The sequence below is a fragment of the Calidris pugnax genome, unplaced genomic scaffold, assembly GCF_001431845.1.
Source record: "Calidris pugnax isolate Ruff unplaced genomic scaffold, ASM143184v1 scaffold349, whole genome shotgun sequence".
Classification (NCBI taxonomy): Eukaryota; Metazoa; Chordata; class Aves; order Charadriiformes; family Scolopacidae; genus Calidris; species Calidris pugnax.
This window is the reverse complement of record NW_015091088.1, coordinates 1039079-1053996: the sequence shown is the minus strand read 5'-3', so window position 1 is coordinate 1053996 and position 14918 is coordinate 1039079. Positions and strand designations below refer to the sequence as shown.

General features: G+C 46.2%; 1 protein-coding gene across 7 annotated transcripts in view; it reads right to left on the bottom strand.

The window, feature by feature from the left end:
- Window positions 1–14918, bottom strand: part of RBM47 (RNA binding motif protein 47) — a 93299-nt gene that overhangs the window by 4303 nt on the left and 74078 nt on the right. For 6 of the 7 annotated variants that reach the window (XM_014957855.1, XM_014957853.1, XM_014957857.1 and 3 more), the window contains 2 exons: window positions 4991–6150; window positions 3368–3574 (listed from right to left, as the gene is read on the bottom strand). In XM_014957855.1, the coding sequence (XP_014813341.1) occupies window positions 3368–3574; window positions 4991–6150 (1367 nt within the window). The remainder of the gene's footprint in view (window positions 1–3367; window positions 3575–4990; window positions 6151–14918) is intronic. The other variant, XM_014957854.1, reaches the window with a different exon arrangement.

The following is a 14918-nucleotide window of genomic DNA, read 5'->3' as shown; positions in this document are numbered from 1 at the left end:
ATCAAAAGAAGTGTGGCCAGCAGGCCAAGAGAGGTGATCCTGCCCCTCTACTCTGTTCTGGTAAGATCCCACCTGGAGTATTGCATCCAGCTCTGGGCTACCCAGCACAAGAAGGACACGGATCTGTTGGAGCAGGTCCAGAGGAGGGCAATAAAGATGATCAGAGAGCTGGAACACCTCTGCTATGAGGACAAGCTGAGAAACTTGGGGTTGTTCAGCCTGGAGAAGAGAAGACTCCGGGGGGCCCTTATTGTGGCCTTTCAGTAGTAAAAGGGGGTGTCTGTATGCTGTCCTTTGGCCAACCCTGAGAAACATCAGCTCATTTGCTCTTACTCATTTCCCAGGACTAACTTGGCTAAATATGTTTTATCCCATCTTTCTGCTACAGGATCAATATGCTTAATGACACTAAAAATGAAATTGCTCTTAAGAGAATTCTCCCTCATGCCAGAATTGGACAATGCAACCTAATTAGATCTATGGTCTTTCAGCCAAAGGGTAAAGGCTGTGGTCAGAATGATGGTGTTCAAATGGTGAGTTTGTAGTGGTCCAAAGCGGAGCTTCGTGGCACTGCTTTGGGAAGAAATGTACTTTGCTGAACATTCCCAATAATCACAATAATTGGATATGAGCTGGCAATGTTCACTCACGGTTTATAAAGCCAGTCACACCCTGGGCTGCATCAAAAGAAGTGTGGCCAGCAGGCCAAGAGAGGTGATCCTGCCCCTCTACTCTGTTCTGGTAAGATCCCACCTGGAGTATTGCATCCAGCTCTGGGCTACCCAGCACAAGAAGGACACGGATCTGTTGGAGCAGGTCCAGAGGAGGGCAATAAAGATGATCAGAGAGCTGGAACACCTCTGCTATGAGGACAAGCTGAGAAACTTGGGGTTGTTCAGCCTGGAGAAGAGAAGACTCCGGGGGGCCCTTATTGTGGCCTTTCAGTAGTAAAAGGGGGTTGATAAGAAAGATGGGGACAGACTTTTTAGTAGGGTCTGTTGCAATAGGACCAGGGGCAACACTTTTGGACTGAAAGAAGGTAGATTTAGATTGGGCATAAGGAAGGAATGCTCTATGATGAGGGTGATAAGACACTGAAACAAGTTGCCTAAAGAAGTTGTAGATGCCCCATCATGCCCCATCCCTCATCACTGGAAGTGTTCAAGTTCAGGTTGGACAGGGCTTTGAACAACATGACCTAGTAAAAGATGTCCCTGCCCATGACAGGGAGTTTGGACTAGATGATATTTAAAGGTCCCTTCCAACCCAAACTGTCCTATGATGCTATGATTTCCATCATAGTGCATGCTTCAGCATTCAACTTGTGAGCTTTTCAGCAGTGAGGTCATCCACCAGGAAAACAGAGTAATCAATAAATGATGAACTAAGAGGTGATGCTGACATCTATGGCAGGTGCAGCCAGTAAGTCAGAAATGAAGCCAAATATGCACATGGGGTTCTTTCCCTGGGATGAAACTTTGCAATGTGGAAGTGTCCAGTTCTGCCTGTGGGAAGGACAGGTGCCAGCAAACAGTGCTCTCGCTGTGATCCTGGGGACTGCAACAGGGGATCTGATCAGATGTCTTCCAGGCAGAGATGTTTCCACTGCCAGTGGACTACCACTGTTTCCCCAAGCAGAGCCCTGCATCCGTGAGCTTTTCCAGTTCTCCTTCTACACCAAGTCCACCTGGTCAGCTCAAATCAGTTTTATCACCTGTTTAAATAACCTGGATAATTTCTCATTGAGGCAAAGGCAGAGAGCTCATGTGCTCCAGTCTGCAGTACCTTCTGGTAGAAAAGGCAGCTGAGGTGTTGGGGTGACCTCTCAGGAGTTTTCTAACCATTGGCAAAGAAATGAGTTTTGAGGTTGTTCTAAACAGTACGAAACTGTGCAGAGTTGGTACATCTCTACTCCTTAGTTCTGGTAATGTGCTTTCAGAGACATTCCCTTTAAATAACAGAGGTAATTCTTGCATGTGGTACCTATGGGTCCACATGATCTGTCGTGAGGGTCATATGATCTGGTTGGGGAAACCGGACTGGCTGCTTCTGTGCTCAAAGGCTGGGCTGAAACAATACGAGAGGGGAAGACCTGACGAAGAAATCTGAATCTCAACATGCTTCAGCTAAGGGTAGAAACATTTAGACTTGAGCTTCAGGGCTTTGGCAGTCGAATGAATTACAGACACCACCAATAGGCCTGCATTTCAAAGACCTCTTTTCAAGCATCCTTTAGTAATACCTGAAATTCCTGAAGTATGTTTACAAACACACATAGCGGTAATATTTTCTGATGGTGAGCGGGTGGTTTTCTCAGGCAGCCTGACCTTCCTTTGGAAATGGCTTGAATCTTAACAGCCTTCCTTTTTCTCTAGACCTTGACTCACATTGTCTTATCCAGCTGTTATGGAGAACTCTTCACAGCCTATATTAGGTATAAGCTGTAGTTTCCACTGACAGTATGGAGCATGTTTTGGGAAACAACTGCAGCTTTATTATTAAACACTGCTTAGGTCCTGCTGTTACAATTTACTTGGAGAGGGGAATGGGGAGAAGACCTGAGGACTTCTGCAAGAGGGCTTGACCCCATCACCTGCAAGGACCTTCTTCCTCAGGCTGCTTTTCCAAATAATAATCTTTCCGAGCAGAATTTTGAGGAGTTACAGGGCTTCAACCTACATCCTGCTGGACACTCAGCTGAGAATGTGGCGGGAGGGGGCCCTTGGGCCATCTCTCTGCAGCCCAGCAGAGCTGAGAGCTCTCCTGTAGGTGCTGCCTCAATTAAAGCTGGACCCTGAGAGCTCCCTGCATTGCTCCTTCCCCATGCCACTGAAGGTGATGGAGGAGCTTGCCTCAGCCAGGGACTTCCCTGCAATGGGAAAGCCCCAGGTCCTTTTCCCAGCCTTGTAGCACTGGAGAAATCCAAACCAAGCATGAGAGAGCTCTGGTCTGGCTGGAAATCTGGGGTGGGAATCTCCCAGGTTGAAATTAGCATTGGAGAGGATAATTGCTCTTAGTCACCGTGCTCTAGTGTATGTAACTAGATGGAGAGTAAAGTCCGCTTTCTCCTGAGGAGGTGCAAAAGGGGACAGGAGAGGTGGGCACAGCTTTGGCCTTTTTTTCTCTGGCCTGAAGAGCTCCCAGGTGTTCATGTCCCCTGTCCTGCTGTGTGCCTCTTGTTTGCAGAAAGCCTGGCCTGGGCCAGGAGGGATCGGGCTCAGGGGAGCGCTGAGCCCCAGCCACGGGGCTGTCCCCACTGCCGCAGCCGTGGTCTGGCCCTGGAGATGTCCCCATGTGCCTGACATGGGGATTGAAGCAGGGGCTCACCCACCACCTCTAGTTTCCTCCCTTCGTTGCACATACTCACCTGCACCAGGCTTGATGGCCACCGGATTGACGGCAGGTAGCTCCAAGTTGGGTACCAGCTCGAATCCTTTCTCTTGCTGTTTTCCTTTGCCTTCGTGGTACCTGCTGTAGATGCCACGGCCGGCGGAGTATCCCCCCAGGTAGGAGCCCCTGGGGCCCGGGGCTCTGTTGCCAGCTGCACCTCGCCCTCTGCCTCGTATGCTGCCTGCTTATGGTAACAACAGAGAAGAGGATGGTGAATAACCGGGAGTCACAGCCCAATAACGGGGAGCACCAACGGCCCCAGGCTGAGATGGGGGGAACAACGTGCTTAGAAATGAGGCTGCTGAAATTTCTTTCGTCTGAGTCTCAGTGAACTCGTTTAGGAAAACAGAAGAGTTTCACCTTAGAAACCCCCAGTAAACCCATGGAAGTTTTGCTCTTGGGGTTTGACTGTATATTAACTGCTTATTTATACTGATGCAAATCTCGTGGGCAGTGTTATGGGTATAATCCACTCAGCAGAGAGAGAGGGGCTCCTCCAGGGTGATTTCTGTGCAGTAGGAACAGCTTCTGCTCTCAGCTGTCCTTCAGAGGAGACCCAGGCTCTCGGCTGGCATGCTGGGACCCTGTAGAGGTGGCCTAAAGTTGTACCAGGCCTTTAACCAACTTTGTCCCACCATTGCATATATTTTTACTACTGCTGTTTCTTTCGTCTGCTATTTTATTAGTGACGTGAATATACCCTAGCTCCAAAAATATTGCCTGCCTTTATCTTAGTGAGTCAACGTGTGCCTTATCACAGTACTTTGGACACTATGGTATTAACGCACTCTGTGGTGGCCTAAAAGAATATTTAGACTGTCAGTTAACTCCTTTGTAGTTCATTGCAAGTACAAATCTGGAAATTGAGAAGAAGCTGAAATTCTTGATTAACTAGGGTTAAGAATTTGGTTTACATGGGTGCTTTAAGAATATACTAATGATAAACTGCGTGTTATATAGAAATACACATTAAATTTCAGGAAACTGTAATTCCTGTAAGTACAGAATAATTGCAATTATAGTACCAGTTATAGCTGCTAGGGTTTTTTTATGAATAACTGACTCTTAGTTAATTTTTAATGACTAACCGATAACTAATTGAAGTATAAATAATAAAAAAAAAATATTTTGCACTCATGTGATTCTTTCTGCTCATATTTCTCAAATGACCTGGTCACTGTACCCACACCTCCAGGAGAAGGCATGAAGGAGCCCTCTGTCACAATCTCTAATACTTGGAAACCACCTCTTTGGAAGGAGGCATCAGAAGCTGGAGTCCTGGGTCTTGTTCAGACTCAGTACAGCACTCATAAAAAACAGATCCTCCCCATTCTGTGCTTGGCCTGTTAGCTCTTTCTTAACCATAATTTTGATGCCTCCCTCATACTAGCCTGTACAGTAGCAATTATTTATAGATAAATACACTCTGTATAGTCATAAATTAAAATGGAACAGAACATAAATATGGCAAAAAGACCTACAAAAGAGAGTTTCAGAAAAAAGTGTGTAGCACCAGCTGGCCTTTGGCTCAGGTGGACCTTGGGTGACACCAGCCTGGGCCCAAACCTGCCCATCACATCCCCTAATTGTGCTTACTAACCTTTCACAAAGTAATCTCTGTTGGGCCCGATCAAGGCATTGTATGGATATCCATAATACGCTAGTGTGTACGGATCACAGGAGTAAACATAATTAGGTTGCTGAGTTACTTCAGGCGTTGCTGCAGCCCCTCCTTTTGCTGCTTTCTGGTAGCGAGTGTATTGCTCCTTGTCTACTGGCTTGGCCAAGGTAACCTCCAGGCACGAGCCTTCCAGTTCGACACCGTTAAGGTTGTTCATGGCGTGAATGGCATCTTCCCTGGTTGAAAAGTGCACAAAGGCATAATCACGTATTTTTTTCACCCGCTCTACACAGCCAGGGTTAAACTGCCCAAAGACCTTTTTAATGGTGTCCTCTGTGGTCTCAATCATTAAATTCCTCACATAGAGGATTTTAACAGTCTCCATGACGTCTTCATCCACATCTATCTCTGGTTCCGCCCAGTCAACAGCAATTTGGTGTCCCCAGAGCTGGATCCTTCCTGGCATGAGTTTCCTCCTGGCCATTGCCGCTGCTCGGTGGCTCTCGTACTCCACGAAGGCGAAGCCTCTGTTCTTCATCTTGTCTGCAGCACTGGCATACACGATGACATCCAGCACGCCTTCCGTCACCTTGGCGATCTCTTCCAGGATCTCCTCTCTCTTCTTCATCTTGGGAATACCTCCGATGAAGAGCCGGCAGTTATCCACGCTGCAGCACACACCCAGCAGCCTGCCGGGGCGGATTTCATAGTTGTTCAGCTCCCTGACGGCACGCTTCGCCTCGTGCTTCTGCGTGTACATCACGAAGGCATAGCCACGGTTCTTCCCATCAAAGTCCATCATCAGGCGCATTTCGTAGATGCGGCCCACAGACTCGAACACGGGGACGAGCTCGTCTTCGTAGACGTCGCGGGGGATTTTGCCCACAAAGACTTCGCAGCCGCGAGGAGGGTGCAGGCCCTCCCAGCCGGGAGGAGGGCCACCATACTTGCGTTGCCCGTTCTCCTGGATCATGCTGTATCCAGTGCGCTCCATGAGGGCCAGCAGAGCCGCCTCATTGGGCGCACCGGCAACACCTTCAGGGACTTTCGTGGTAGCCACGTTGGAGGAGTCGTTGCTCATCCTTGCAGTGGAGTCCTCAGCGGTCATGGTGTCAAACTCATTCACAGCCTGATAAAACCTGGGCAAAGGAAGAAGGAGAATGCTCGTTAGAAGCTGTTAGCTACCACCAGAATCCCAACCCCTCTCTTTCCTCTTCCTGCAGTTGTTCTGCAAGTTCATTTTTCAAACTGGGCCTAAGGCTGTAGAAAAGCAGATGAACGAACGAGAATGCTCGTTAGAAGCTGTTAGCTACCACCAGAATCCCAACCCTTCTCTTTCCTCTTCCTGCAGTTGTTCTGCAAGTTCATTTTTCAAACTGGGACTAAGGCTGTAGAAAAGCAGATTAACGAGCCACATCAGCCTGAGCATTTATATTGCAGGGGGAGAGCATCCTGGATGCAGGCACAGCCCCTCTCTGAGGGACGTGTGAGGATCACCTGCCTGTACCACCCCAGCACTGAGAGCCACTGCCACAGGAGACTGAATTTGCATGAAGGAATGCCACCAAGCACCTCAAGATCCTAGGGAGGCTCATCTCCTCTTTGAATGCGTAAGAAGGACTTGGCATGGGATTGAGAAATGGAAGATACTGCTATGGAGCAAGTGGTTTCCACCTCCAGAGCCCTCTCCTCCCTCTCTGTCATTACTTAGTTAATCCATCTATTCCCGAACAGCGCAGTGAAGTATGGCCAGGTGCCGTACTTCACAGTGAAAGATGGTGAATGCATGAGAAGCACCAGACATGGTTCCCATTTGATAAGAAGCCCTCACTCCTCTAGGCCTTCACAATAACAATTGAGCAGGAAATAATAAATATGCTTTTGCATTGGGGGACCAACTCTAACTCTTCCATGCAAAGGGTGATCTGGTAAGCTTCTGACTTGCCTGCTGCTTGTGGTACAACGTCTGATGTGTTTGTCTCTTCTGTTACTACAACAGGACTTCAAAAAAGCTGAGGGGAATTACTCTCTTATGACCGGCAACTTGCTTTAGAGCAGCTGCCAAGCACAGGCCTTAAAGCCAGCAAGGGGAAGGCAAATCAAGGAAACCTCATTCTGCCTTTGAACACAGGTGGAGCATGGAAAATGCAGGACATACAGGAGGAGATGACCATGCTAATGACCACAACTGCACAACAGTGGGCTTCCTCTCTGAGCACAATTAAATAATACACTTTGGGACTCTGAGAGTAGTTAGTTCATTGACTTTTAAAGCTGGAAAGGTCCATCGGACCATTTAATACATGTGATTGTATATGACATGGACCATTACATTTTATTGTTATTTGAACATTGAGTCCTAGAACATTTATCTGAGTAAATTGTGTCTTCCAGAACACAATCACAGAGCACAATCACAGAATCTTCATGGTTGGAAAGGACCTCTGAGATCATCAAGTCCAACCACACACACACACAAAAGACCCCCACAATCTCAGGCACTAGAGCATGCCCTGAAGAGCCATGTCTACATGTTTCTTAAATACCTCCAGGGATGGTGACTCCACCACAGAATCACCATGGTTGGAAGGGACCTCTGAAATCATCAAGTCCAAGCTTAAACAAAAACAAAACAAAGAAAAAACTAAACACACCACTGACAAAACAAAAAACACAACACCCCACCACATCACACCCACCCACAAACCAATAATCTTGGGCACTAGAGCATGCCCTGAAGAGCCATGTCTACATGTTTCTTAAATCCCTCCAGGGATGGTGACTCCACCACCTCTCTGGGCAGGCTGTTCCAGTGCCTGACCCCCCTCTCAGTAAAGTAATTCTTCCTAATATCTAATCTAAACCTCCCCTGCTGCAACTTCAGACCATTTTCTCTGGTCCTGTCATTATTCACTTGGGAGAAGAGGCCAACTCCCACCTCTCTACACCCTCCTTTCAGGAAGTTGTAGAGGGCAATGAGGCCTCCCCTCAGCCTCCTCTTCTCCAAACTAAACATGCCCTGTTCCCTCAGCCTCTCGTCGTATGATTTAGAAGGACCTTAGTTTTAAGGAATCAAAGAGCCGTACACCCCACCACTTCCCTTTATGGTTTGTTTGCTAATCAATCCCTCAGACAAGCAAGCATACTGTATTTCTTATGAAAATTTGCCTGGCTTTTGCTTCCAGCTAGGATTACCTGTTAAACCTTTCTCTATAGGTTTAGAGTCTAAATAGACTAAAGAGTCTTTCAAGACCTCTGTTTTTTCCTTATTATGATATTTAAGCTGTCTAATCAAGCCACAACTCTGTCTTAAAACTTGCAGGATGAACTCCTGAATTCATGCACGATCAGTCATTTTTTTCACCTAAAAATGTTTTTCTCCACACCTTTTCACTAGCAAACCATGTGGAGTTTTTTTGGCATTCCTAACCCCAAATCCTTTCCAGAAGCACCACTTGCTGGTGTTATGTCTAATGTGGCGGCATTACTTGTGTTTGTTACTCCTAAATGCCATAACCCTGTGTTCAACAGCTTTGCAAACCACCATAAGAAATGCTCCCAATCTGGGCTCAACAGGCTTATTTTGCAAAAAAAAGGACAAAGCTTCAGCCAGATTTATTTATTCTGTGTAATAGTGTTATCCAATGGGACACAGGTTTCTCTGTGTCCCACAAGGACTCTGAAATACACCCTTCATTAGAGTGACTTGGCCATTTTCAGTGCATTGGTAACCTTGCAGGCAGGTCTTTCACTAATATAATAGGCCCAAGTCCACAGAAATACAGGAGCAAAATTTAGGCACCTAAGTCTGATTTGTATGGTCCACAAAACCCATTTAAATCATAGTGACCGTAACACCTCAGGTTTTTTTTTCAGTAAAGTCCCTGAGCTGCCCAGAATTGTGCTAGTCTATATCTAGAGATGCCTCTGCACCAGCAAGGGCAAACCCCACTGTGCCTGGCTCAGCTTCTAATTTGACATTGAGGAGCCAGACCTCTGAGCCCTGATCTGTGGTAGGGCTTGATCTTGCAGGTGTGTTTGGGCCACGGGTGTTCTACACTGCTGCTTCTGAGCCACTTTCATTTAAAAATATGGAGAGCAGAGGGGGAGGCAGACAAGAAGGACGGCAGTAATGGTGATGCTGATGCCCAGGCAATAATTTAGAACACAATTTATTTGAAGCCAGGTGTTTTATGGAAGTGCACCAGTTTTGATAGCTTCTTGCTTTAAAATGCTATTGATAAACATGTTTCTCTCAGATTCAAATGTTCCTCCTTTTCAATGTGTCACAGTCAGACATTTTCAATTTACTCCTGGGAATTATTTGACACAATTAAAAAAATTAAGGCAGAGAAAAACATTTTAATTTTTCACTTGACAATTTGTTCCTAAAAATGTGATTTCACCTTTCCCTGAATGAAGGCAAAGCTTGTTAAACTAACACTTTACTGGGGAATAATCATTACCTTTACATGGGCCACCTGTTGGCAAGTAAACTACTTATCGCCCCAGGTTTGGGTGAGTTTAGAAATGAGTCATTGCCATCAATTTTATGTCAACCTACAAAATAAAAGTCTCTGTATGCTGTTATCTGCAGTCGTTGGGGCTATAGTCTAGGAAGCTACAGACCAGGACTGTGGAGAGAGGAGAGGTGGAACAAAGCCGCCCCTGCCTACCAGAAACCAGCAGGTAATTTGGTGGCTGTCCAGGAACTGGCATGTTCTCCAGCACTTTGCATGGCACCAGCAGGATGATTTTGAGTATTAGAAGTTGTACTTGAAACTGCTGCTAAGTGCTGATGACCACCTTTCCTGCAATCACTACCTTACACTGTTTGTGATAGTGAATAATAACAAATTCTTTGTGAACCTAAAATGCATTTTATCTCTATGTGATTTATTGGAAATCAAGATTCATGATCAAATGTGTTTAACTTTTTCTGTGCAGCTCCACAGAGCTGGATTTCATACCTCAGACAATTATAGAGCCCACGTTGTCCTGCTTGATGCAGCTAAATACACACTTAACAACATTCATTGCCACATGACATAATCGACACCTTCACCAAGTTCAGATACCATCTACCTTGATGAGAAAAAAAACGCAGGTGTGTCTGGTCTGAGAGCTCTCTTCTCCTGTTGTTATTGCCTTAGAAAACAGGCTGCCAGCACACTCTAACTTATTCATGTCAAAATGCAATCACTCTCAAGAAAATTATTTTCAGAATTGCCTCTTTCCAAAGTGTTCAATCCTACTGGTGCGTTTTTTTTAGCCCACAATAAACTGGTTGTGAAAACTTGCTCCCATGTTTTGTAGGTGTCCATGGGGCATGAGATCATACTCTGTGTTTAGTGGGCTTAATAACGCCAGACTGATTTCAATACATCCAAGAAACGTGATTAATGCTAGAAGAGGCAAAAGTTTAAGCTACATTAAAATGTAGTGTCTTGTGAAATAGAAGTGCTTGATTTCTAGTCCCTGAGCAGGAAGGTACACTTGATCTCGATGACAAGGATTCATAGAAAGAGAGACAGAGAAAAATATTAATTTCTAATGAGAAAGGTTGTGCTTTGGAGATAACTAAGCTTTAACTAAGCTTTAAATGACTAATTTTCAGGACTGAAGCAAGACCAGCTTCTTTGCTTCTCAGAAAAAGGTAAAGCCTGCTTGATTTTGCCGTGCCACGTTAGATGGATGCTAACTGCTGCCAGCCCACCAGGAGCCAGGCTTGTGAGCCCTTCGGTTCAGCGTCTCTGCCCCAGGGACTCTCCTTTGCACAGGTGAACCCTGAGATGTACACGTTTTACTGAAACTATTCAAATTTCACTTCCCCTTCCTTACGAAACTCCTTCCCTCGCTGCCAATTGTGTGGCTGCAAATAGTTCTTGCCCTAAACAACAATTGCCTTCTTTTTAACGTGTCTTTTTTGTTTTTGCACTGCAGCTCAGAATATTAAATGGGAAACTTCGTGCATTGGCAGTGACTGGCCTAAAGCACACTGTGAGGGGGCTGATTAACCCGGGCAGATCTTTTATTAAACAGAAATACCACGCCTTGATTATCGGTGCCCTGGCACAAACGCGATGCCCGCAGTCCATACAGCATCTTATCCCCGGGCTGCTCCAGCCCTGGGCACTGCCCCGTGAGCTCACGCAGCCGCCCGCTCCTCTCTTGATCCCAGTGTGGCCAAACAGGCTTTCACAAACACAGGGACACGGCCGGTGCCCTTGTGGTGGCAACCGCGTGTCCACTCCGCTCACGTGCTCCTATGAAAGGGGTTTGTTTATGTTTGCGCTTAATTCATGCCTCCGGTTCTGTGTAACATAGACCTAGTGGCATCATGTGTCCTTCTGCGGGTGATACTGAGACCGGCGGTCCCCTAGCACGGGGACGGGTGCCAGAACCACAGGGGGCAGCAGGAGAACTCGGGGAGACCCTCTGGGAGGGGACGGGGACATCGGCAGCCCAGCTGCAGACCCTGGACCGTACGATCTCCTGCCAAGCTGGCACAGCATCCCTCCCCAGACACTGCACAGCCACCCGCTTGCTTCAAGAAACCACCACAGTTTTGGATTTTAAGCCACAGCTGCTGCAGAGGTTGCTGAAATTTTAACTAAATACACCCTGTCGACAGAGGGGAATAACAGCTACTGATTTAAATGTGACCTTCCTGTTTTTTTTAAGTTGAAATAACAAGGGCCAATGGTAATCCTGCTGCTGAGCTCTGGAAGTATAGCTACTGTTAAAGCTCTTTATTTTCAAAAGCTGACTCTTTTCTCATGGCAAATTTATATACATAAAACGTATCTAACAACAACAACAACTTACTAATAACAACTTTATCACAAACATCAGATATCCACAGAAATGCTTTTGCTGAAAACCTGGTCTGCCTGTTTACAGATTTATCGTCTGAACAGAAAAACGCCGTGGCCACGTCAGTTTGCAGTAAGGTAGCCTCAAGGGTAATGTGCAAGTTACCTCCCCTTTTAACCATAACTACGGTGTCGTTACTCATCAGTTCTCTTTTCCTTGGCAAGGCTGTCACACCTTTCTTAAGATTTATTTGCATAAATGAGCTGAACAAAGCCGGTGTCTTTGGGGCTGTTTCCCGAAGCTGAGCCATGACGTGCCCGACTGCCGCAGCCGGGGCAGGGACACGGCCTGCAAGGTCCTCCTTCCCAAACTGATGGAGGAACACAAAGTCCCACCTCTTTTACAAACGTGCCTAATGTAGCCACCGGCCCCGCAAGCACTCGCTGCCATCTCCACGTGCTTCCTGGCAGAAGGCTCAGCCCTCTGTTTGCCATCAGCTCAGGGGACATCCTACTGGAAGCAGCATCCCTGGCTCCTCTCCACGCACCGCCCTGACAGAGGCCAGGCAGGCAGCAGGTGTGGTGGAAAAAAGGATCTAATCTTTGGGGGGGAAAAATTCATGCAAAGACTTCGCCTGGCTCCAAATAAATTTATATTTCAAGTGTCAAAGGCTAGTTTGTTTTTCAACAGCGTGGTTTTCAGCGGGAGTTGGACCACAGCTTGGTTCCCTACCTGCTGTCGCTACTCAACTGCAAATGTCTGAAGCTGAATCTTGTGGCGGGTCAGTGCAAGAGAGAGTGCAGCATTTCAGCATGGCTTCCTGGCTAGGGACCTTCCTGAAAGCCTTTCATACAGGAAAGGGAATGGATGACGTCTTTGTCTTTTAACAAAAAAAGCAATACTTGAGACCAACAGGCCATGTGTTTGTCTGCAGTATGTCAGACACATCCCTTTACCTGCAGCCCAGCTGGGTGAAGAAGTTGCCCCAGGCTAAGTAAAATGTTTTGAAAAGGCGGATTTTCATAATCTGGATCGGTTTTTGGCAAAAGTCTGTGGAGAAAGTGGTGAACTGCGTCAGCAGACCTGGAGGGGCAGGAACGTCGGCTGGCAAGAGACTGGATCACCAGCGTGTGATGAGCAGCTCAGGAGAGATCAGACCAGTGCTCGTTATTGACAACCACCCGTCTGTCTGCTGCGGGAGCTGCCCTGCTGCCAGCACCACTAAAGCACCCCATACTCTCATCGTCATGCACGTGCCTGGATTAAGGCAATCGAACTTGTCCATCTCCAGCCAGGGTCACCTGGGAGAAACCCTCTGGCTCAGGCGCTGCACGGGACCCAAGAAGATGCACACGCAGCAGCGTTTGCTGCACCACATCATTTCCCACCTATGTGCAGGCATGACCATGTACGGCGGTGGCTCTCTGCCCGCTAGAAGTACTATACTTAAACGTAGAGAGAAACAGAGTAAAGTATCTAAGGGGTAGGATAAGACTGGGCTATTAAATCCCCAGGCTTGTGGCTGAAATTCCCACCTCTGCTAATGGTGACACTCAGCAACCTGACCTAGGGCCTATCATCAGGGGTCTGGCCACTGATTTCAGTGGGAGAGTTCATATTTCAAGCTTAAATATCAATTTTATTCTGGTCTGTTAGTCATATTACCCATGTACGGGGCAAGTCGATGTTCTGGGCCTGAAAAGCAATTCTCAGGGTGGAGCTACCACAGAAAGGGTCCGTGCATGATTCTCAGCTGCTTAAATTCGTCCCAATTGGCCAAGGCACATTAAAAATGTTTGGTCCCATTTAAAACACCAAAAACTGTTGGCTTTTGATTGTGTTCTCTTCAAAGAAGGAACACAAAGAAAGATAAAATTAAGGGTGATATTTCCAACAGTACTCAGGATCTAGCAATACTCCCCCTGACATCAGTTATAAGACTCTAATGGTTTTTATAGGGATATATTTAAGACAGTGATGGGCATTACTGAAAATCCTGCCTTAAAATTCTTGCAGGGACTGGTTATGTCTTCTAGGCATCAATCAAAAGTAATGTATTTGGCTTACAAAGCTGTAACAAAATTACTGTAAGTCTGTTCTTCTACTTCTTGCTCCTTTTTAGGAGGAAAACACCTGAAATTATTCTGTAAATTAACATCCTCAAATTCCCCAGGTTAAAACTTGAATGCTAATACGATAATTGAGCACCGAATTTGTACAGTCAACAATTGGCTACAACTTCAGACTAGGATTTGAAGGTTAAACCTCTTATTTTCATCACTATCATTAAGAACAATAACAACCACAGATCTAATGCTCTTAGCCATATTATACCAGTTCCCTTAGCCACATTAATCTTACCTCACAGCAATTTTATATACAATTTAAAAGATGGAGCTGAAATTATGATTCGCCTGCAAAAGAAAGTTACCATATACTGTGCAAATTTTCTGCCTATTCTGTTATCAACCCTCTCTGCATCCTTCTAAGGCACATTTAATTTGGAGTGTGATCCTGCAAAGGCTGTCAAAGCGTTATCCGTGAGCGCTATCAGTGCCCAGCAGCGAGCGTTGCTAGGATGGAGGTCCCATCAGCAACCTGACCTCCTGGCCTAGAAACTGCAAAAACAGTATTCAGTGAGATACCAACGATGATATCTCAAATAATAAATGAGAAAACTTTCCTGAGCCTGGCACGTTACTTCTTGCCATTGCTTTTTGATGAAGTGAAAATTCTGTTCATGCATATATGGTTTTCCTGTGGTGAGAATGAAGTGATGCTGATGAAACAGTTATTGATGTGTCAAAGCACCACCAACACCTAGAGCATCCTACCAACGTGGTTGTTATTTTCCCTGCTTCTGCAATGTGAATTCTGTCAATAAAATGTGTGTTTCTTGAGTGTTTTTATGCTACTGCAGTGCCAAACCAGCCACCTCAGCTTAAACCACGTCTGAAGGAAGTTTGGGTAAGCGAAACCCAGTCTCCTCCCTTATTTTATAATGCACTTTGCTGCAAGTCATTCAGAACTTTGTCCCAACAAGTTGTGTAACTCGTGCGTTGTACCATTTGCCCCAGCTCTGTCTTTTACC